General features: G+C 26.0%; 1 protein-coding gene across 1 annotated transcript; it reads left to right on the top strand.

Moving 5' to 3' along the window:
- The first annotated feature begins 4302 nt into the window (after positions 1-4302).
- Positions 4303-21065, top strand: LOC129612101 (uncharacterized). The gene is made up of 4 exons (XM_055525602.1): positions 4303-4872; positions 19411-19791; positions 19922-20009; positions 20738-21065. The coding sequence occupies exons 1-4, from the start codon at positions 4758-4760 to the stop codon at positions 20925-20927; spliced, it is 774 nt and encodes a 257-aa protein (XP_055381577.1). The 5' UTR covers positions 4303-4757; the 3' UTR covers positions 20928-21065.
- Positions 21066-25620: the final 4555 nt, after the last annotated feature.

Raw genomic sequence — 25620 nt, 5'->3', positions numbered from 1 at the left:
TAAACAAACTCAAATAAATTAATTGTTAAAGAGACTTAAGATAAATCCCAGTATGATTTTTGATGCCTCATTTAATTGTAGTTCCATTAAAATTATGTTCTATGAGAAAGTGTAAACTTAAGACGAATTATTTTGAGGCAATTATTTGGCAGAACTGCTCTATATTCAAGGTTAGGTATATTATTCCACTCTATCATTATATGTAAAAATATAATATATAATTTGGTCTACTTATTCTACACAAAATCTTAACTTTAAAAATAGTAGTAAAATTTTTTCTAAATTTTTTAGATTCTTTTTCAAAAGCAAAAATAAATTCAACCACTTTAAAGGACGAAGCATATAATTGAGTATAAGATGGTAAAATTTAACATTATTTTTTAAAAGCCTATGAATAATTTTTCCTTTATACATTTTTTGTTCTTTTATGAAAATTTCTTATCATTATGTTGATCTGGTGTTTTTATCATTAGAGATTAAGGTTAATGAAGCTAAAATATGATAGATTGTGATTTGAATATTTTTTTTCCTCTGTTTCTTATTCTTTGGACCAATATGAAAGTTAGTCATTAGCGATAATGTTAAATGCTTATGAACGCTTAGAAGATTTTGTTATATAAAAGTAATCATTAATTGGTGTTATTTTCTTTAAAAAGATTATTAAAGTGTTTGAATTGTTTAATGGTTTCATGGCTTTACCAATTTGGTATTTTCTAAAATAATTTCTTTATCATTTATCAATTATGCTTTTGTGTGTATGGAATCAAGTAAAAATTTTGGTTTTCCTTAAATGTTAATTTATTTAAAATTTATGAAATTAAAGATAAGACAATTTCGTGATATTTTATCGTTATTTTCAATATGCCCACTATAAGAATAAAATTTATGCAAAGAAGAAGCAAATTTATAGATGTTATGGAATAATTTTATGGTAGTTGTTGATTAATTGAAAAACACAATTTTGAATTTTTTTTTGAGTGATTTTCGTGAGAAATTTAGGTGTGAAGTGATTATTTAAGTTCATTATCAGTATTCCCACAAATGTTTAGACATTTTTGACTTAATACTTGAGAACAACGCAACTTTTGGAGCATAAAATTTTGTAAAGTCAAATTTTATCAACCGTATTGCTCATATAAAAAAAGAAGATATTGTCTTGATATTGAATGTCACTGGAAATATTAAAGAAGCGCATTTTTGTATTGGTCTAGCAAGATTTCTATTATTCAGCTTTTACTGCTGAGGCAACGGTTCGTCTAATTAATTTCCAAATAGCATATATATTTGAATTAAATTCGGGATTTTTGCAATTTTAATATATTTTGAAGTTCTTCATACCGACAAAATGGCCTTTGTCATATTACTGTTGCCGGTTTTACATATTTGAACATCATGTCAACTAAAGGTTTTACTACTAGTTGTATTTTATTGCTATTTGAAATAAGTAACTGAAATTGTACAACTAGCTTTTAATGTTTTGTTGTTGAATTTCGTTTTGTAGATGATTTTAGTACAAAAAAATTACTGAAAATCATTTACATCACATATTATGAATGCTTTTTCCACAAGAGCAAAAATATATTATATACTCGTAAGAACGATAATTGCTTTGCAAATTGTGATCACAAAACTTGGTATAGCTACCATTAATTTCAAAAATTGTGTATTAATTTCAATTTAAAAATTTAAATTTAAATAGCGACATTGAGAATATTTGCAAAAGGATTTTTTGCTGACAATCTCGAGTATATTTTAAATCTTAACTCCATGATTTTTCCAGTATTTCTCTGAAAAATTATTGTTTAGTGAATGTAATTTTGTTATTAATTTATCTTATCAATAATTTTTAAACAATTATTCATAAAAAATAACAAAAAGCAATAAAAAGAAAATCTTGATAAATCGATTTACTTGACAGTAACATTAAAATATGATTTTCGAGTAAAATATCCTTAATAATTGTAAGAAACAAATCAAAATTTCTCATACTTTTTTATGAAGTAAAACTTGAAAATCCCAATCAACAAAAAATAATATTAAATTTATTGTATTTTATTAATTTTTGTTTTCCATTGCGAATTAGTAGAATAAATCAAATATATTGATAAAAAAAATTGATGTGAACAGCATACAATCGACCGCGTCTTAAATAAATCCAATTCCATTTAAAAATGCTTTAGAAATGTACTAGAAAAGTTTTACGAGGCTACTCTAAAAAGAGTTTGAAATTTTTAATGTCTTTTTCAATAAGTTGGTTTGTGATATAAGGTAAAGTTGTAGGAAAATTTGATATTTTCCTAATCGGTAGATCGATATGGTTCTAAATTTATATTTTTTCTCACTATAACTTTTGTAGAGAATAATTTTAGTTCCTGAAACTCTAATTGTTCCCTATAAATTTTCTTTAGCTGGTCCTTATATATCTGCTGTTCAAGTAAATTTTGGTGTTCAGACTTAAGTTAAAAGCTCTTATAAATAAAATTTTTTTGTAAAATCAAATAATATACGTTGCTGAAGTTAGTTCTTTGGAGTTCACTAACGCAGAGAAGCGCATTTTCATTAAAAACTCGATATGTGTTCGATGACTCTCTTATTATATGCAATGTGCTCGATTAAAAAAAATATTGTTCTTAATTTTCTGATTTATTACATTAAAATAATTTTTTGTGCCAAAACAAAGATGAAATAAGTAGGTATAATAAGTAGGTAGTAGGTTCGAGAAAGTTGGTTTGCTTTCACATTAAAAATGAATTTGTAACTTTTTAAAATCGAATCATTCAAGAGCCTCGTGCTTGTACAATATTAATAAATGGTGACATTTTTTTTCCATATACCATCGGCAATTATAATTTTCTTATGTATCTATATATGTAAGTTACAGACGATTAATAAAAAGTGCCTTCTCTTGAATAGAACTTGGTTGAAATATAAATTAAATTCTTATTTTAATTGAATAAGATAAATTGCGAATCTCAAGCTCTTGATACATAGTATACTCATATTTGCATACTTAAACACACACGTTATGTATGCAAATAAACGAATATGGGTATATTATATGTATATATGTATATACATATATGCAATATGCTAGTATTCACGTTTTAACTAAAACTCAATTGATAAAATTATTTACAATTAATTTTTTATTCAAAGGCAAAAATTTATAGCTATTTCTTACTTAATACAATACACACATGTGCATACATATGTAATAGTATGTCTTAAGTACATGCTACCTATAAAATTCAAAAGTAATTCAATATTACAAATGCATGTTAGAATATTTATTGTTATAACCGATTAAAAGCTATAATAATAACTATATACAAAATAAAAGGTTTCTATTTTTGAGTTCATTCACAAAATAGAACCTTTACTTACAGTTTTTTTTTCTCGACACATCGATGTTATACATTTTTCGCATACAAAACATAAAAATAAACAGTTTTCCTTTCGAAGAACATTTAATCCCCTCCTCCACTTGAATACATTCATATAGATACAACATTTGTTTTATTTCCATTCGCACATTTAGGTACATTATTCCGTAATAGAACACAATCTTAAAAAATAACAATCTTATGAATTTTACAAACAAATTTCCAAATCATATTGTACACGTTTTAACATTCTCATATTCTATACTATATAAAATTATTTATTACTAGAATAATATGATATCAAAGTAGGTTATCCTTATTATAGATAATGACTTTATGATGTAGATTTCTTAGAAACAAAAAAAAAAAGAGAATTATGATTGAGAAGTGCACAACATTTCCTTAATTATGAATAAAATATTTCCCACTTACACTTTGAACACAATTTCTTTTACAGAGCGGTTTAAGAGAAGCAAAACCAAAACCGACTCACTATATACTGAGTACGATATTCTATATAACAAGAACACGTACAAAAATACATAAATTGTCTATCTACGTCAACATTATTATGAAAAAGAATATTTTTATATTCTTTAAGAATAATTTTAAAATTTCGAAAATTTCGAAATTTATTTTTATAGTGAATTTTTCTTCTATTTTTTTTTGTTCGCTCATTTAAAGGAAAATTTTATTTGTTTAGCTTGAATTTTTAAATGTATAGAAAATTTAAAAAGGAAACACACAAAATATTCTTTTAATGAAATTTCGAAAATTCGAAAGAAAGAGAAAGAAAAGAATGAAAAAATGAAATTTTATGTTACATAGAATATTTTATTAAGGATAAAATTTTCATTGAATCCGCTAACTCGCTTTTTTTTTCTTGTTTTGTCTTGTTTTTAAATATCTAAACAATTTGATTATGAACTTAGTTGTATTTTAAATTTTGTTAAAAATAATCAAGCGGACAATGTACAGGAAGTTTTTTTTGTAAATTACAGTTTAAAAGTATCACAAGATGAACTTCTAATAGAGGCACAAAAACTGTGAACGTAGACAGTTGCTTACAAAATATTGAAAAAAAAAATTAAAAATTTAAAAATTTGCCAATATTGTAACTTTGGTTTTTTATTACTTTCGGTAACAAAACATGCCCAAACAGAAAATTAAATTTTTCGTAGAAGTCAAAAATGAAATAGAAAATAAAAAAATTCCTTTATTTTAAAATTTGTGTACTTCTGTTTAAAAATTATTAATTATTTTTCATTTGAGAAAATTCAAAAAAATTTGCTACGAAACCATCTATTGCTATGATCGAACTATGCATTATGCGGATCTTTTTTGCAACACATAAAAATTAAATCAAAATACAAAATGTATTGGATTTTAAAAAGAACAGGTGCAGCGAACTTTTTTAATTCGTTAAATAACAGTAACAATACATCAAAAATCACTGGAAACAATAAGGATTATGGCTACAAAAATAAAGGTAAGGTTTTTTTGTGTTTCTTGCTTTTGGAAACCACAAAAAAGTTGTATTTTTTTTAAAATTCTTGTTTAAGAATAAAATTTACAAAATCTAATAAATTTTTTTTACATGATGAAATTCATTTGAAATTTTTAAAATGTTTTTATGTTTTATTACGAAATAATGTGGGAGAGTATCAAGTTTTGTACTGGAAAAATTTTGTTATAATGATGCTATATTTTTTGTTATAAATGCTAATATACATAAATATGTATATATGTCTATATATATAAATCACATTATTATATTTCGAAATAATTTTTAATATTAAACTTAAATAGTGATGCAAAATTCAAGTTTTCCATTTGTTTTGGCAAAGAAATGAAGAATTACAGAATAAATTTAAAACCGGATGACAACTGCGTGAATGTCATAATTTTGTTAAAAATTCTTAATTAACTAATAATTTAATTATAACAGTTAAATTGTTTTAGTAAATTTAATAATATCATTGAAATTTCAGTTGCCTATAAATTGTGCTAAAATTTTAAAATGTCGGATTTCATAAAATGAGTTTTAGATTAATTTTATACTACAAGCTTTAAGATGTTGAAAATAAAAATTTTTGATTTACATCATTTTATTGATCAAACACAAATAAATTTACTTAATACGGCTCAATTTCAAATTCAGCTCTATAGTTTTTTAAATTTTTTTAAAACAAAATCACCGATAAAATATGAATCCAACTTTCTTTGAGAGGAGGATTTATAAGCAGTTACACAGGTTTACAATTTTTATTCCATCAAACATTTTCTTTGTCGTACTTGGCTTCGAGTGGCTTTTTATTAAAATTTGTTATAACACAAAATAAATTCATACAAAAGATTTCCTAGTCCCTTTCGAAAAATATTACGAATTCATTATGCTAGTGATACCAATTAATCTAAAAGTTTTAGGTCGCATTTTAAATTGTAATGTTACGAGAAAAAAAACAATTCAAATTTCTCTATATTTTTTTAAATTTTCCAAAATTGAAAATAAGAACTGGTCAATTAAGAACAGCTAAAATCATTAAATAATCTTGCGAACACAATTTTTTTTTCATAAAGCAATCATAAACTTATATTACAAGTATAACGCTTAATTTTCAAAATATAAATAATTTGTTATAAAAATTGACGATGAATGGCTATACATTCATATTATATATAAGTACATATGTACATGTTTATTCTCACCATATGTATCTGTTATGTACTCGACCAAATCGGATTAGAACAAATTAGAAATGGCATAATCCTTAGAAGTTTTCAATTTTCTCAATACGGATAAGATAATTTATTTTTGTTATAGATATCATTTAAGATATAAAATTAAAAAAACACAATAATTTATTTTTGGGTAACCACCGCTCGCTCAAACAACACAAAATATTTCATCTCTTTTGAGGAAGCAGGATGTTTTTGGAAATTAAATTTCCTATTTGTTTAATTTGTATGCAAAGTAGTTTTTTGCGAACGTTCTTTTAAATATTCTGTTCTTAACTTGAATTTCGCCTCTCAAGCATCTAGTCTTAATTGATTTTAACAAAAAAAATTTTAATTAAGTGAAACACAAAAAAAAAATTATGACGACGAAGCAAAAAAGTACAAAAAACTTCTGCTTTCATGAAAAGATGCCGAAGATTTAAACTTTTAATTCCATTGAATTTTAAATTCTATACCTTCTTGCAGTTTTTATATTTCAAAAAAAAATTTATATATTTGCCTATATCTATTTTATATTTGTAAGAAAAAAGTTGGACGAGTAGAAAAGCACACGTTGGAAATTTTTTGTTATAGAATTTTTGGATATTTTTTTATTGTATACTAGAGTTTGTTTCTATATTAGCCTCGCACTTGTGAGGTTTTTCTTGGACAAAAAACGCTGAAAAATTTAATTAAATAAAAAAGAAACACAATAATTTTCAAAGAATTTTCACCATTAAAATAAGAAAGTCCTAGTGTTGAAATATTATACTGCTTTAGTTCAATGCCTGTATTAAAAAATTTTGTATAACTTTAAATGGAATAATTCAAATATTTTCCATTTTCTAACAAAATTTAATTTAAAAAGAAGATTTGAAAGCGAAATTGTAGCGTTTTTATAAAATAAAATCAATAGTTCACTTCTAAAGCCAGCCTGTAATCGTTTTTGTAGTGATAGCACAATGTACAAGAAAAACTGAATGAGTGACATTCGAATATATAAATTATTTTTAAGAAACTTTGGGGATGGTCATGGTAATAAAAGCAAAAATTTGCTTTATGATTAATATGAGTACCTCAAGTATGAATGTGAAGTTGTTTATAATTCTGGGAATCGACAATATTCAGTATGCAAATATTGCTAACACATTTTATACTGTACTGTTGAATGTTGATTGAAAAGCTTATATTTTCAATCAAAACTTTATACAAAATTTTCATGGAAGAAAAATGGTTTTCATTTTAATAAGCTGTAATTGGCTTTGCTTTTGCTTTATTATTGTATAGTCATTTTCAATATTCATTATTGACTGTGAGATTCTTAAAATAACTTTGTTTTACTTTTTATGTTTTTTTTAATAATTCTTTTGGAATCCCTCCAAATAGTATACAATAATACAACATTGACATGATGAGAGAATTTATCGCACTCAAAGGATAATGAAATAAAAAGGAAATACCAAATCTTATTTCCTGTTTCTCTATTCCATTGCGTATTCTTTTTAATAGTATTTCTAAGTTTCTTTTGTATTGCCTAAATTTCTTCATATCTTTTCATACACCTTCCTACCACATTGAGTACAACAAAGGTGGTATCGAAATGGAATCAAAATTTCTAATGTCAAGTTTTTCAATGAAAGTGATAGACAAACATAAATAAATAACATTTGTTGGGATTTCATTCTAAAGAAAACGTTTTAAATATTTGGCCATATTAAAAGACACAATCAGCGGATTTCTTTGAAATTCGTAGTTTCAATGCTGGTTCTTCAGTCAATGAAGAAATAAGATGTTAGAAATATTTTGGCTCGGAAACAGGTTTTACGTTCGTGATAGTTTTTAAATCAATTGAAAAGATTTCTAGTTATTTAGCACCTGAGTTCCAAGAAAGAAGTTAGCAAGCTTTTCGGGAAACTTGTATGAATATGAACTCTGTTGGGAGTCAAATTTAATTTTTAAGAGGTATGTACATTAACTAGAAGGCTATTTAGTTTTTTTAAAATTTGAAACTAGCACTTAAATTTTTAAAAAGAAATTCACTTACACAAAAAACAAAACATATTATGGTTGATTGTGCGTGTTGACAATGTAGATTTTTTCCACATTTTTAATTTTTGGTAAAAAAATAAAATAATTTTAATAAAATCGGAATCAAAAAGATTGTCAAAATTTTTTAAAAGTACCTAAACTCCTGTTAACACTCGTATAACTCTCGTTGACCTTGTATAAGACTTAACGTTGTGGCAACTTTTACCCAGAAAGACTTAAGACAGTATGTGAAAAAAAAAATGTTATACTGCCATGGTTATGATAACGAGTGCTTTTTTATTACAACTTCCATTGAAATCAATTTTCTCAAATTTTTTCAGAAGTCGATCAGATGCATATTAATGAATTAAATATGAAAAGAGGAATCATAAACATGTTTTGTATTCAACAATTTCTAGACATTAGGGAGAAAAGCAAAATTGTCTATATTCGCTAAATTTGATATGTAAAATTCCATGAGGTCCCTCTCGTAGTCCGTTGTGAAGTTATTTATACAGATTCTTGATAATAAACAATCGTTTTATCGTAAAAGTAATGATTTTAAAATTTTTGACTGTTCTTAATCTTACATTTATTACCAGTAATCTCAAATGAGTAAGAAATGTTAAATTAGGCCACTGTGTTAACAAATGCTTTGTTGATTTAGCAAGAACTTTAAACTATAGCTAAATAATATTTGTAGTGTAAGTCATAATCTTCAAACGCATTGATTAATATTGTTAAGTTTTAAATATAATGATTATTGTAGTTCTATTTTCTAAAGTGAACTATAGAAAAATCTAATCTCACTATAATTTTTTTTTCAATACGAATATAAAATTTTCGTTTTAAATAAAAACGAAGAACTCATAGCACTCAATAGGAATGTAGTGCACTTTACTTTAGACATTATGTAAATATAAAGCAAAATATTTGCATGCTTAGCATTTTATTGCATAAAAATCTCTGAGGATTTCAAATATCTAGGTATACAGGATTTTGCTTTCAACCATTCCATTTTCAATATATCCTTCAAAGGTATATCTTCATTTTGCTGTCGATTAAATAAATAAATAAATTAAATACCAGCAGAAATCCAGCAAAAGATCTATTAAAAGTAAAAATAGATTCTTACCTCACCAAATACTAAAACTATAGTCGGTATAAATTCAAAGATTCTAGGAATAATACATTTGTTTTATGAACTATAGGTGGATGGAAATTGTATATATATTCATTGTTAGGGAGTAAGAGATTTTAAAAGCTTTTGAATAAATTTATTTTAGATTCTTATCATATTTGAAGCTGTCCTCTTCAACATTTCAAGCAGTCTCATGACATCAAACAATTTAAAAAAAAATTTTATTGATTTTGAATTTGATGAGAACAAAAGAATAGGGACGGTTTCCTATTTTTTTGTAAAATATAGAAATCAAGCAAAAAATATTGTAGATACATAAAAGTTGGCATTAAATTTGCAATTATTCGATTCAAAAATATGTGCGCTATTTTTTAGAACTGACTAGAACACCCTTAAATGGTAAAAAACACAAAATTTTAAAATTTTTATAAACTGTTTAGAGTATCAACTTCATTTATCGATCCGCTGTGTATATAGGTCCAAGGCACTCATTGTAATATCTTAAGACTTCTGTTTATCTTAAACGATAAAAATTTTAATTATGCGCGGTATGTTTTCGGAAATTGTTGCCAATTGAAATTTGGTAATGATGAAAATTTTAACAGGAAGTTAATTGGCTTAAGATTTTACTTAAAGATTTTTTTTTTATCATCTTTTTTGATTTTCAATAAGGCCGCCATTTAAAAAACAACACGTGCTATAAATCATGCAACCTTTAGCGTCACTCAATCGTACAAGTATCACAAAGTTAACGGAAGTAAGTCTACTTATTCTCGTTTACAAATGAAACAGATGTGTATACACAAAAGTTTATATTATATGACACAAAATTTACGTCCGTCCGTGTGCCCGTTTACAAAATTTTTACACCCTTTAAGAAATTTTACTCTAAAGCTAAAATTTTATATATCCATAGATCTTTATTAGAAGCTTATATCTTTAGAAGAAAATTTTTGCCGATCCCGTCTCCTCTAAAAATAATGACACCTTAAAGTTCCAAAAATGCAGTTTTTTGAATATTTATTGTAGCGAAACCACAAACATTTTTTAAATACTGCAAACGCAGAAATGAATTGGTAATTTTAATTTCCAAAATTTGAATTTTCGGCACCTCATATTTCTGAAACTGTAAAATGCCATATCATCAACAGTTCTCTTTTTCAACTTTTTTTACTAATTTTAAAAATATACAATAGTTTTATACATAAATTCGTATGAATGTATATCGATTAAACTTAATTCAAGTATAATGTAATTAAATATAACGTACTATGTACATTAGTAAATTGAATTTAAAATCTAGCAGTATCTAGCAGTATTTTCACTTTTTGAAGAGAAAAATGCTACGTTATTGGTTGACTTAACTGTATTTATTTTTGATTTTATTGTAGTAATTAAGGTATTGAAATGCTAAAAGGTGTTTTCGGAAACGGCAATTTTTAGACAATTTGATTTGATAAGACATAATATAGAAAATATTTGGAAAGCAAATATATTAATCTGCTACTTTGTGACTAAAAACTGCAACTTTATAACTAGAAGTCGAGTGCTGGTCCTACTAATATTATTTGGAACAAAATTTATTTAAAAATATATAGTCTACGAAAAATAGTTTTTCGAAGTTTGGAAATTTTTGTTCTAAAATATTTCTGGAAGATAGTCGCGTGAGCCACAAGAAATGGAAGGAATCAGACTTAAACAGTTAAAGATTTCTAAATGTGATAGAGATTCCTTGTGAAGACCACAAAAACGACTACCAAATTTGAAAAATCAGTCTAGTTCGCTTATTTAATCGATTTTGCAGGTAGAAAAAGGACAGCTTGAAGATATAACACTTTAACAGATTTTACTCTTGATATTTCGAGTTGTAATAGAATAAAAGTTGTAATAGAATAAAAGTTTAAAAGTGAAACGAAAACTAAATTGTAAGCAATCTTTGAACTTAATTTTATAATTTTAAAAGGTTTTGAGTTGACTTTATTTTTTTTCTGGAAAATATTCTTCTTTCCAAAATTAAAATATTTAATGAAAATTTATTGCTTTTGGTTTCGTTATAAACGTTTGTTTCAATTTCAAATTAATACAAAATTAGCCATTTTATCATAATTATATTTTATAAAAAGAAAAAATTTCGATATTTTTTTTCCACATTTTTAAATCCTTTTCTCAGCTCTACATAAGCCACATCGATTTTAAGAGCTTCAACCCTTTTGTTAGAACTTCAGATCTTAAGAATTAGAACAAAACCATTTTTTTAAGTTGTATATGTGCCATGTATTCTTCTTATCTGAAAATCCTTATTGTATTATAAAAAGAAATAAGAAGAATTAAATTAAAAAAAGTTTAATGTGGCCAGCATACAACCGAACGCACTGTTGAAATGTCCCATGAAATTATGAAAATGCCTTTTAAGCATTTATTTCAAGTAATACGAGTATTAAAGATAAAAAGCTTGCGTATCTAGAAAAATCTTTAATTTCGGTTCGTAATTGAAGTTCGTTTTCTGTGATATGACTTTCCTGCAATATTACCTAGTAAGTTTCGTCATTAATTAATCTCAAGAAACTCAGTCAAAGAGTTTCTCAGAAATGGTAAAAAATGTAAAATTAGTTCTTTGATATTTTTGAAAAAATTTAATTTCAAGGAAATTGGTTCACTATTTCTGCACACATGAGCAAAAATGCAAATTTACCCATAATAAAAAAACCCTTACTGATTTCCTTAAAAAGTTGAGTGAGTTATAAAAATAGTGAGAAATGTATATTCGGCCCATAGTATAATTTTTGTTTCTTAAGTATGAAATACTTTAAAAGCTGATCAAACCTTCCCGTTCTCAAAGTAATCTCAGATGCATAGGCAAACACATAGACATCTTTCGAAAAGTTGATTTCCTAGGTTGATGCAACGCATTCCTGCCGAAAACTTAACTTGTAAAATTTGCTATCATCACATAATCCTCCTTATTTTATGCAATCCGGCCCTAAAAATAACTACATTCTGCTTTTAAAGAAAAAGTTTAACCCTTTTAGAAATTCTTTAATACTTTTCTCATTTTACTTTATCTTTCTTCTGCACACATACAAGTTAACAAATAAGTAAACACATTAATATTAGTGCAATGTCAATTTAATAACGAAGTTAACTTTTACTCATTTTTAATTTTCTTACATTAATTATTGTTGTATTTTTAAGTAATTTATTTGATCAAAAGTAATAAAAACTGATAGCTTTGTTTCTTTATAATTAAAATAATTGCAAAAGCAAATATTATATTTTTGTTTGTGTATGTCTATGTACTTATATTCTTTTTTTAATTACTCATCCTTAAGAAGATCATAATATACAAACTTACATAACATCAAGTTATACCCCCTTCATATAAATATAATGATAATACTTTATTACGTCCTTTTTACTACTCATCACCTCATTAATCTGACAAGACTGTGTGCAATAAATCCCGTATAAATAATTTAAGGAGCGTTTTTTTCCTTCGTTTTTATAATGTTTTGTTTTTAGAAAAGGCAGCTTGATTTGTTGGTTGCATGACCGGACTTATTAAAAAGGAATAAAGTAATATTTAAAATTAAGCGAATTAAAATACCCTAGGGTTTTTCCTACAAGTTACACGAAGCAAATAGTTTATGTACAAATATGATTAAGAAAAGAGAGAGAATATGAACTTTGGTCGATTGCCTCAAGTTTTAATTACTGTGTATTGTACTTATTACAGTTTTTTTATGTTTCTGTAAGTACTTTATATAATTCACAAAGAACATAACAAAGGAAGCATTTTATATTTTGAACATACACAATTTATAAAGTTTTTATTGCAGTTGCTGAAGTAAGAATATAACAGAGTTTATACCGGTACGAATGATTGTTCGAAGAGTATCATAAATTTCATTCGTAACGCTATGAACTAAACGTCAGGTGTAGACACAAGTACATCTTTTTTTTTTTGGATCAGCGTCGGAGTGTAAGTTGATTTAGCTTTGTCTGTTGGTTCGTGTGTCTCAATAATAATTTAAAATCCTATTAATGACGAAGTTAAGGATATCAATTACTCCAAAGCCGGCTCTACAACGGGAGCTTCTTGTATAGCAGGTACGTCTTTTTAACTTCATAAAAATTTGATCGGTCTTTAAAAGGACAATGGGTATTTATTAGAAAACAAAAGATGTTTTAAACATACATATAAATATTTCAATTATAGAAATTTTTATCATTTGTGGCCAACATATTGCTTGACATATCACCAAGAACAAATTTACAATCACGTATTTTTAGCTATAAAAATGCTAAAGAAAAACGGAACTCAATATGCAGTTTATATGGATTAAGGTGCATATTTTTGATATGCAACATAAAATATAAACTAAAAATTAAAACGAATATAAAACATAATTTTTTAATTACAATATTTAAAATATAAAACAAAATTAAAATTTGATAATACGTGTAAAATAAACATGAATATCAACTTTCTCTTTCTTTACACAGCGCGTTTTTTTTATAAAAATAAATAACGCCATAATCTATTCAGTCATAATAATTCATTTTATTTGCTCACAGAATGGTTTTTTAATATAAATTATTTAGCTATTCTGCACAGCTTGAAATTTTGTTTTTCAACTTCAAGACATTCTTTAAATTCTCTCCACCCTTTCTTCCATTTTAGATTTCCGCTTCCCCTCCTTCCGCCGCTGATTAGAGAGCAGGATTTTTTCTGACCCAGGAGTAAATAATTGGACATATTTCAATTCTAACTCCGTTTCGAAACAGAGTTAGAACACCATTCGAACGCATGTTCGAAGGGTGTTATAAATTCGTCTTACCATATGCTCTCAGACCATTATTTATGTAATGCTCATAAATAATGATTTGAGAAATAGACATAAGTGTGTATTTTTGATCAGTGTGCAATTCTGAGTCAATTTAACAATGTCTGTCTGTTTGCATGTCTGTACGTCGGTTCCTCCATCTTAATGATAACTCAAAAACTAATTGATCTATGCTCACCAAGTTTTAAAATATAATGATATATATAAATGATATATAATCGAAAACACCGGAGCCTTATTTAGTATTTTGGGAAGCTCCTCTACAATTTCAAAAGTTATTTGGCTATACTTAGATATACTATCGCAGATATTATTGAAGCTGTACGATCAAAATTTCGAATAATTAAATATATTATTGGGTAGCTGAAAATATAGTACTGAAATTTTGCATAAACTGAAGTGGCAATACGACAACTCTTATTTCTGTGCGAACGTGTGTTCAAAAGGTGATATAAATTCTTTGCTCCGTGATTTTTATTCCATATTTCCCCAGTAAATGGTGCCATAGAAAAGGCTCAATAAAACCTAGATAATTTATTTAATTTCTTATAAAACAAAACAAGTGTAATTAAAGTCATAGTGCCCCATAGTCAGCTGAACCATATTTGTTTGCCCGTAGGATAATATTTTCGAACGGGTATGCTAAAGTTGACATGATAAACTATTTTTGCCGGGCTTTTTTCTGTAGTATAATTGGATTTATTGAAGTCTCCTGAAAGTTTAAACTAATTGTCAATTAAAATTAGCTTGGGTTTATCTCTAAGTTTTTTCATTAAAAGTTATAACATTTAGAAGAAGTTGTTTCATAAAAATAATAGAAATCTTTAGAATATTATAGAAAATTTAGACAATCGGTTTGGGAGAATCTTTATTTCCTAATAATGTAATCTTATACAAAAATTGAACATTTAGGTAGAAATTTTCAATAGGACTATCGATTGTTTTCCACACAAGATTTTTGACAATAATTTATACTCTACTTTGACCATGAGATGTACACGTTCCTAAAAAAGAAAAAAAAAAACACTAAGAAAGTAAAATAATCAATCAGCATTATTGTAGCCAATAAATATTCCAAAACGTGAAAAGAATCGCAAAAACTATAACAAGAAAAAATTTTTTTTGGGAAACACCTTTGTTATATTTGTAACTTAAAAGGAAGACATTGGTTGTGATCTTTAATGAAAGGTAGAAATTTGAAAAAAGAAATCCGTATGTATTCTCTTAGGCTGTTCATTGGAAAATTAAACTTCTGAAAGATAGACATAATCAGGGTTTTCACATAACTACCCATTTGTGCTAAATTTGTAATTTATGATTGAAGATTCTTGTGACAAAATTTATTAGGACTGCACACTTCTAGTGACATATGCATATAAGGAAAATAGTTTTATTATTTTCTTTAAATTCAATTTTCTTTAAATTTTCTTTAAATTCTTAATATTCAAAGTAATATAGTACTAATAAGCAATCCCGTTTATGAGTTTTAAACAATATGTAACAGTTCATATGCACATATTTTGACGAGAAAATCAATATTGTGAAAGAATATACATATTTATGTACAATGAATCAATGCCTTAAGTGGGGTACTTAAAAATAAATATCAAAGTGAAAAATTATCTTAGAAATACCATCATTTTGAAATTTATTAACTTAGAGATATCTTAGAAACTATATAGAAAAGCTGTGATATTGAAATTTACACAAGCAAATATATAAGTGGGACCAATGTGTTTGATAAAAGTCGTCAAAATTACTTGGCTGTTTTTGGTAGCAACTTCAATAGTTCAATAATAGCCATATCTTAAAAAATATGGAAAACACAGTACTGAAATTTTGCATAAATTAATATGGCTATAGGGCAATTTAATCTGTCCTACAGTCAGCTATGACATATTTATTCGCACATAGGATAACACATTCGTACGGATATCGCAAAGTTCCCACTGTCAACTCTATTTCTTCTCGTTTCAAAAAATATTGGTGTTGTTTTCTCTGAAAAGTTTTAATTCAATTTTTTGTGTTATGTTTTTTTAAGAAGAGTTTTGTAAAGAAAAAAAACCAATAAAATAATGTGATTGTATTTTGACATTTCAATTAAAATTTTTCTAAACTGAAGTTTTTAAATAAAATTTCAGGTAAGCTTTCCGCAGGAAAATTTCAAATACCTAAAATATGTTCGATTTTAAAAATATTTTGCTAACAGTCAACACCAAAAACTCTTTAAATTTACTTTTATTGGTCAACAATTAAAAATTGAAAAACGTTCTAATTTGAAAAATCAAAAAATTTGTTATTTGTGATGTAGAAAAGTTAAAAATGAAAAGCATTTGTGAGTGCTATAGCTTTGTTTTTACTTGAAGAGTTTGAAGTTACTCGAAATACTCATATTACATAAAACTTAATTTTTCATAGCGTGATTGATTGACAAGCTATCGCACTAACTATTGATATACAAATCATATGAGATTCTTACAAAAATTGTTCGAAATAGTTTTCTTCTTCCGTCCCGAGAATGTTAGACCTTGTTGAGGTTTTAGATTCATTTTTTAAATTACAAAATAAATTGTCGGTGAAATTGAGAAAAATTATAGAAAAAAACAAGTTATTTTTGCTTTTTATGCAAAACTATTATTCAATGAATGTCAATTTAAAATCATTTATTATCTATTGTATTACGTAAAGGTACACCTATATCTTTTTCCAAGCTTCGAAGTGATATAAATAATCGATTTATTGAAATATCAGAAAAACTCAATATGTACTAAAAATAGCATACATAAATATAGAATACAAGGAATGTAATAAATCTCTCAGCAGATTATAAAAAAATGCATCTTTTCATACACATTGAAAAATTGACTTGTTTTGTAATATTTTGAGTCTTTTATTTACAATATGTCAACATTACAGAATGAATTGCTTTTCGGAAAATTGTTTTGTAAAATCCGACTTTTATTTACAATAAACGTTTTGTCGATGAATGCAAAAAATTTTACGTAGTATTAAAATAGTATTGTGACATGAAAAAAGTAACGTGCGGTTATTTGCAACAAATACTGTTATATTAAGGAAATGTCAATTGCATTATTTGTTGTGTAACGTCGGTAATTATGAAATATGTTTTTTTGCTGAGTTGATATTTTCTTTAAAATAAAAAATCTGTTATATACTCGTAGATACATACACGTACACATATTATATGAATGATTTTAATATAATTTAATAATTGTGGAAAAATTTGGGTAAACTTAGTTTCATGTCCCTAAGTATTTCATTATTATATTTATGTGTTTTTTATGGATATAGTACATTCCTTGTGTGTAGATGTACATAATCTATCGTATTTGAATCGCAAATTCCATGAAATATGGAAAATAGGGTTTATTTGATTTACCTACAAAAATGAAATGTTTTTAATATAGATTCATTTTCCGTGATCCGACTTCCCTGCAAATTTTTTTATTTTATTTCTTTATTAACCAGAATTGAAATATTAAATTTCAAGCAATTTCATAAATAAATTTCTGAGGTTAATTCAAATATGTAAAGTCGGTCCTTAGTAAAAGTGTTGTTTACGAGCCCTGATATTCACAAAAATAAAGTTGGGTCAAACCAATGGTTTGTAATGTAGCACTCTTCCCTTCAACAAGTGAAAATACTGCTTTTAAAAACAACGTAGCGATGTACTTCATTATTAAAATTACTTTCATTCATTTTCGAATATATTTAAAAAATTGCATATATTTGGGATGAATCATTTATGCAGTCTTTGAAATACAGTAAAAGGCATGGCATTTTAACTATAAGCTTACTATAATGCCCAAAATTGAAAAGAAGTATTTAACAGGCATTTATGCAATATTCTGTGACACTTTCACTTAACTAGACAATACATATTGCGATCGATTGTGTGCTGATCACGTCAGATTTTGATGGTATTTTCAATTGTAGCAATATATGAAAACATGTGAAATTTTTAGTCGGTTTACATATCAATAATAAAGGTAATTACCATGAATATAGCTTTATAACATTTTTTTGGATAAATTAAATAATATCTGCGAGTCCAGATTTTCTATAAAAAAAAAATATTCTTTACATTTTATTCATTTCACAGTACAAACAAACGTAAATCTTAACAAACTTTTAAATAGGTGGAAACCGAAACAAAGAGCATAGTTTTTATATTATTTATTGTTTCTAGATTTACTTCTGGACAATTATTGTCACCATGATTTTTAAATATGTATGTATATATATGTATACATAAAAATGACGTCATTAACTATGTTTAATTTTATATTTTCTGAAACTTTTAAAAGTGGCATTCTCATGGCGTCATCACCAGGTTTAATGTGTACCCACGTCAAAAATTTTTCATTTTATGTTTATGTGTGTACATGCATATATCTAATGTACGTTATTTCTATACCTACATTTGTATAATGTGAGTTATTATAAATACATATGCTTTATGAGATTTACGTCTATACTTTACACTATATAATATGTATATGTGTAAAAATAAATCAATATTAATAAAAGCACGTGACTTGAAAAGAATAAAAAATTTACATTGTACACAATTTTGAATTTTCCATTTTGTTTTAAAACCTTTGAGAAAAATCGGCGAACATTTTTATTGTATTTATTCTGTTTTAGATAAAATTTGTACATTATGGGTTGCAGACACTTTTAAAAAGGATTTATTATATTTGTAAGGTAAATAAAAGATTTTTGAACAAATGAAAAAAAGTTTAGAAAAACTTTTTGGTTTTATTTTGTTGCAAACATACAAATTGTTTATTTTTAGACAATTTAAAATCTTAAGTAAGGGAAAACGTGCTTTCCGAGACTCGTCGCTAAATTTCAATTGCTGTTTGAAATATTTACCTATATATAAATATATAATAACGGTGACGAAACTCAAATTTTGTAACATAAAATTAGGTGACATCGTCTATCGCATTAAATTCAATTCATGAAAAAGTGTGTACTACATAAAAAACTAAAATCATTGAGGCACAGGCCAATATCTATATTAAATTATATAATTTGTTTAGAGGACTTGTTATTTTTATTATTTACTGTACGTTTATCACTACAAAAATCTGATCCAAATTTTAAATACAAAAGCAAATTATTGAAATATTATCTAAACTCTATCTCTCACCTCTGGTCTCGTAGATAGCTTCAATTGAATTTGTTAATGTAAAAAATTTTATGATTTTGTTAAATCTTTAAAAATCGTTGAATTTTAATATCAAATTTTGTTTTAATTTCATTACAGATAAAAGCATTAAACGTACTGAACGAAAATATTATGATCGATTAAGTATCGACTCAGATGACATAATATTTTCACAAACAAATATAAAAACATCAGAACACGAAAACGGTTTTCATGATTCAAATATAAAAAAATCTAAAACATTTCAAGATACAAATAATATGTTTGAGGATGACAAAGAATTAACATTAGATTTTTCTTGGAATAAAAAACTAAATTTGAGTACCAACAATAAACAAAAGGAAAAACAAAATCAACAAGATATTCAAACAAAACTATTAGATAATAAACAAGATGAATTACAGTTTATATTGGATAAGAATGCGAATTACATTAATCAAATAGAACCAATTACTACAATGTTAGAGGATGAAGATTTTGGTATGTTTAAAATTTCATAAAGAATTCTTTACAATATAATTGAAAAATTATAAATTATTTACATATTTATTTTACTATACACCTTTTTTCGCTGCCAATTTCTAAAATTAATCGAATCATTGTATGACAGACGAAGCATTAATTTGTAATGTTTGTGACAGTGAATTTGATTCTCCAAATCGGTTGGCGCAACATCAACAGAAGAAGAGACACTTTGGGTAAGAATTTTATTATATTAAATTCTAAAATAATATTTACAATGCCCTAACTTTATGTTTATGTTACGAAACCTATATAATCAATTTAATTTAAATGAATAAAAAAATTAATTTTAATTAATTGGATGATAATTAATAAACCTATGATTTTTCGTATTTGGTTGTACCAAACTGGCACTTTGGATTTTCACCACTGTTTTTTACATAATCGATTATAAATCGAAGTTTTTTAACAGTAAGTTTCTTAACTCTCTTAAACGATAAAAATAGCATTTCCTTCATCATTTTCAAAAATTAAGTTGCATCCTCAACTTGTTTCTTTTAAAACATTCAACTCTGTATAATAATATAATGGTACATAACATATATTTGTAAGTGTTATGTGTAATTAATTTCAATAATTTCTAAATTAGATCCAGGAAAAAAAAACATTTTTATTCAAAAGACTAATACCTAATAATAAATAAATTAAGGTTTATTATCATAATAAAATGAAGCTCCTTTGAAAAGAGTTTTTCTTTTTTTTTTTTACTGTTCATTAAATCTCTCTAAAGTATAAATAATAATTACCCTTCAGATTCAAAACTTTTCCTAATGTCCTTTCTTCTTTTATATTTGCTTTGAAAGTCTAATTGAAAAATATATTTATTTAACAGTTATTTTCTTCATTTATTCAAACATTTATTTTGTTTCATTTGCTTTTTCCATTTTGTGTAAATATTCTTTAGGTGTAATGAATGTGACAGCTTATTTACCTCTTTGATGCTATTAGAGCTTCATAAGGATAATTTTGAGCACTGGAGTACTTATGATACAAATCGTACACCTTGTTGTCGTAGAAATCGAATAGATGATTTTGGTGATACAGATTCATTTATAAGTGAGACAGCCAGTGAGGATTTGGAACGTTTATTATAAATTTACATAATATATGTATGCTTATAATATATAATATGAAAAAAGAATATATTGTATCATTAAATTTTATATTTGAATAATGTTAATAATTTGTTAAATAATGTAAATTTAGTTTGTAAAAGATGTAAATGTAGTTGATCTGTGATTATTAAATTGTAAATATATATAAAATAACTAAATTAGATAAAGCAAAAGATAAAGCAATTTGAATATAAATAAAGATGTTGTCATTGCCAATTATTTCCACTCTATATTAAATTTTTACAGGTTTGGTAGCAACTTTTGTATTTTCCTATCATATCTTCGTCAATATTGCCAATTGCCGATTGTTGAGGAAATAAAATCAGTTAGGTATATGTATACTTAAAATTTGCTACTAAAAAAATTACTTTAAATCAGTCGAGAGCGTTACATAGCGCTCTTTATAGTCCTAGTTACGAAGAATTCCAAATATTTAAAGTTCGTGGATGATTTTATGAATATGATGCTTGTGCTAGAGACTAGAAATTCTTTGTAACTAGGACTAGGAAATACAGACCAGACTAGACTAGGAAATATTGTTCTTGAAATGAGTAAAAAATAATTATTATTACTCTTTATTCCGCTGTTTGTTAAGTTCCGATTTAATTACAATTAGTTTAAAGTTTATTAAATCGAACTTGAAAAACCTTATATTTTATTATGAAATTATTTAAGGGTAATTTTGAAGTCAATAACATTAATTAATATCATTATGTATGCAGCTTAATAGAAGACTCAACGAAGAATAAAATTAAATTTTTTATTCAATAGTTTTCTTGCACATTTTTCACAAAGATAGAAAAAAATAAAAAAATTGGTTACCAAATATCGGGTTTTGAAGCAGACTAAATGTTAGATACTTAACTTCACTCTATTTTATGTAATCCTATTCTTATTAGCATATCTATTGGCTACCATATTATTTGCCATCGCTATTAAAACTGTATTGAAATACGACAATATAAAAGAAACTGTTTTCTAAAAATGTTTGCAATAGATTTTAAGCATCTATTAGTGAAATTGTTTTTGGAATCAATGAGGCATTGAAATGGACTCTCGTCCCGATTTAAACATGTTCTTAAATTTGGATGCAATAAATAACATGTCTGACATTAGGAAAATTTTCAGCGACAAATTAAATATTGCTGCTTTGAATCGTAATTTTAAACGTTCATTTCATTAAATGGCCAAAACTTTGTTCACTCACCATCATAACTCAAAGTTCCTTACCATTTTATTGTGAACACGCTTACATTTGATAAATCACCAACAAAATTCAATGCACATTTTAATGATTGTATGAAAGCATGTGCATATTGACTACAACAAGAATTTAATTGTATTGATTTTTGTTGAAGTGATCTTTTGTAAGATCCAATCAAAATTCAACTAATGATATGGGCTTAAGAATTTTGTGATTTGGAAAATGTAAATTGTTTTATAATCACATTATTCGTTCACTATTTACAAACTTTCAAAAGTTAAAAACAATTTTTAATCAGAAAATAAATTTACGTGACCAAAATTTTTATTCTTCACGAATGAATGCACGAAAATTTCGAAAAAAAAAACTATGTGAAAACGACACTGACATTTATTCCAATTACACTATATTATTATTTTATAAAAGGTATGTATGTATTTGAATGAATAAGTATACGTATATATAAGTATGAAGAGGTATGCGTATGTCAATTGAAGAACATTCCCATATCAAAAATCCTCCCAATCCTCCTTTTTTTCTGCAATACGCTATTATTCATGACAAATTTTTTAAAACAAATCTTAAATACATATTATTTTGAAACAGTAACTGTTTTTGATTAAAATTGACATATCAATTATCCTTTAATATTTAGTTCATGTGAAAAAAAACCATAAATTTATGTCCTTAAGCGAATTCACTTTATACATTTTGTTCAATTTGACTAGTCTAACTGACATGTCATTCATTCAAAAATGAAGATGTAGCTACTTCATGTACGACAACAATAGAAATGAAGCTGATGAAATATTGCAATAATAACTGTATAATGTTATCGTAAAATCGAAAACACCAAAATAATTTTTAAAAGCAATTTTGCATTTAATCTAACAATTACAAAAAAAAAACAAAAAAAATACTCTCGATTATTTGTATACCCGTACGAAGGGTGCTTAATATGCTCGAAGGGTATACTAAATTTGCCTGATTTAGCTATGTATGTCAATTTGTCAGTCCGTCCGTTCCAACGATAACTCAAAAACTAATTGAGCTAAGTTCACCAACTTTTCACAAATAATCTATTATAGTAAATTCTAGAACCCTATTTAAATTAGACATGATCGAGGTACTAGTTTGGGTAGCTGCCGTACAACTTCAAAATTTTTTTGCCTATATCTCAGAAATTATAGAATCTATGGTAAGGAAATTTCGCACATGCGAATATATTATTAGGACCATTGTGTTTGATAAAACTCACTGAAATTGCTTGGCTCCTTTTATCTTATATCTTACAAGCTGTTTAACCTACAATATGCTGCCATACAATTTCAATAGTAGTTTGACCATATCTTAGAAAATATTGAAATTACATCACTGAAATTTTGCGTTAATTAATATGGCAACATGGAAACTTAAAGTCGTAATCTGTCCCATAGTCAGGTATGGCATGTTTACTCGCACATAGGATAAAAAATTTGGACGGACATTACAGAGTTGACATGGTCAATTCTCTTTTCATACATCTGTAGGACACAATAATTAGTGTAATAGGCGCAATACCTATTTATATATATGTTCTTGTGATTGTGTGTTTTTTAAATAGTAGATTCCATGTCGCATCTCAATGTAAACAATATTTAGTAATCATGTGGATTACAGTATAAAGCAATGTGAAGAACATTTCGTCGGCAATTTTTTCATATCTCTGTAGGTCAGTTCGTAGAGCGTCCGCGTAGAAAGTGGTAGGTCACTGGTTCGAGTCCAGTTCGAGTTTAACTCTTTCCTTTGATTACGTCATCCATCTGTTCTACAGTTGTTAATATTAGTTAATATTATTATGCCATACTCTATATTCTCATTGTATTAGTAATCCAATGGGAATTATTATTAATTTTCAAAAAAATCTATTCAACAATAGTTTATTTTTTAAAAAGAGGCGATTGATTTACAAAATAAATTAAGGAATTTATAGTTTCTTTAATACTTAGTTCTTAGCAAATTAAAAAAGTAAAATTCGCTAGGTACAACAACTGCTCAGTTCATCTTTTTTTAGTAAAATTATTAGTCACATGCAAGATAGTTTTATCTTAGTATCTTCATCTTAGCAGGATAGTTTTAGCTATCGTATGCTTCACGATAGCTAAATGTATTATCCGAGACTATAGTTAAATTTTGAGCAGAACATGATCTTACTTAAACCATAGAACATGATCTTACTTAAACCATAGGTTTTAAAAATCAACCCTTCTTTAATGTATTTATAACTCATATTCGTTACATAAACCTTCATTGTTTTTAATACTTGATAAATTTTCCTGAAATGGCAATTACACGTTCCATTAAAATACGGAAAAGGGGTGAAAATATTAAGACACTAGAGGAGAGTGTTATTTAGACGAAAAACGGAATAGTATAGGTTTGATATACCGTGCTCATTTCATGTTATTTTTAAAAAAATGTTCATTATCTAAAAATAAAGAAAAAAAAAATCTAATCTTCATAAGTTTTAGGATTATTAAAAAATATTCAATAAATTTCTAGTTTCCCTAGATGCAGTGTTGTTCAATACAGTGTTGTTTAATCAATATTTTGTTGAAGGTCAGGATAGTTTTTGCAAAATAATGGAAAATTTTTTAATAATTTCTTTTTTTATTATTAAAAACTTTTCGTTGTATTGTAAAGTACTTTTATATTCTCTTCGTATGTATGTATGTCGTATATGAATAGGTATAAAATAAAAGATATTGATTTGAAAATAAAATTAAATTGATTTCGCATATAAATTAAAACGATGTGGTCATATATGAATAAAATGCATCAGTCAAATATGATGTAAAATGAAACCACAAAATATGGGTCGTTGGATGGGTAAAATATATGTTTGTATAATGTATGTTATGTATGTATTTCTGCATATTAATATTGAACCTTACAAAATTGATAAGGTGTGTTAACCTGTTAAGAGGTTATGTCAATTACAAAAGTTCAAAGTCATGCCGAAAAAGAAAATTGCATTTGTTATGAAAGTTAAAGTTAAGCAGAAAACGAGAACTTCCCTGTTAATAAAATTTCGTAAATTCGCGTCTTCGCTTGAAATTAATTCAGCACAGTACATCGAGCTGTTTAAGAAAATCTAATCGCTTTACAGGTTAAACAATTTACTTTTTTATAACATTTTAAATTTATGTGGCAAAATGATTTTTTCAATAAAATCCAAAATAGGAATTCGGTACACTCCGCAGTATTTTCTTTCAAAATCGTTGTGTTCTATTGATGCGGAGAAGGGAACTACTTTACAGGTAATAGATTCATGAAAACCTATTTAAATGCGCAATATCAATATAATAATTCGATTAACATTTAAAATTGTTTCGCTGGTTTTCAACTCGACTTTCATTTAAAAATTTTTTAAGAATGACAAGAGAATCTTAAAATTGAATGAGGAACTACATAATAAAGTCCTTTTGC

The sequence above is a fragment of the Condylostylus longicornis genome, unplaced genomic scaffold (genome assembly GCF_029603195.1).
Source record: "Condylostylus longicornis isolate FDR11 unplaced genomic scaffold, ASM2960319v2 ptg000004l, whole genome shotgun sequence".
NCBI lineage: Eukaryota > Metazoa > Arthropoda > Insecta > Diptera > Dolichopodidae > Condylostylus > Condylostylus longicornis.
The sequence above is the reverse complement of the archived record's forward strand: the minus strand, read 5'-3'. Positions and strand labels throughout refer to the sequence as shown.

Bases quoted from the DNA above. Each gene is read 5' to 3' on its own strand.
- LOC129612101 (XM_055525602.1), top strand. From the start codon at position 4,758: ATGTATTGGATTTTAAAAAGAACAGGTGCAGCGAACTTTTTTAATTCG. The intron at 4,873-19,410 runs GTAAGGTTTTTT...ATTTCATTACAG, and splicing joins TTATGGCTACAAAAATAAAG to ATAAAAGCATTAAACGTACT. The intron at 20,010-20,737 runs GTAAGAATTTTA...AATATTCTTTAG, and splicing joins CAGAAGAAGAGACACTTTGG to GTGTAATGAATGTGACAGCT.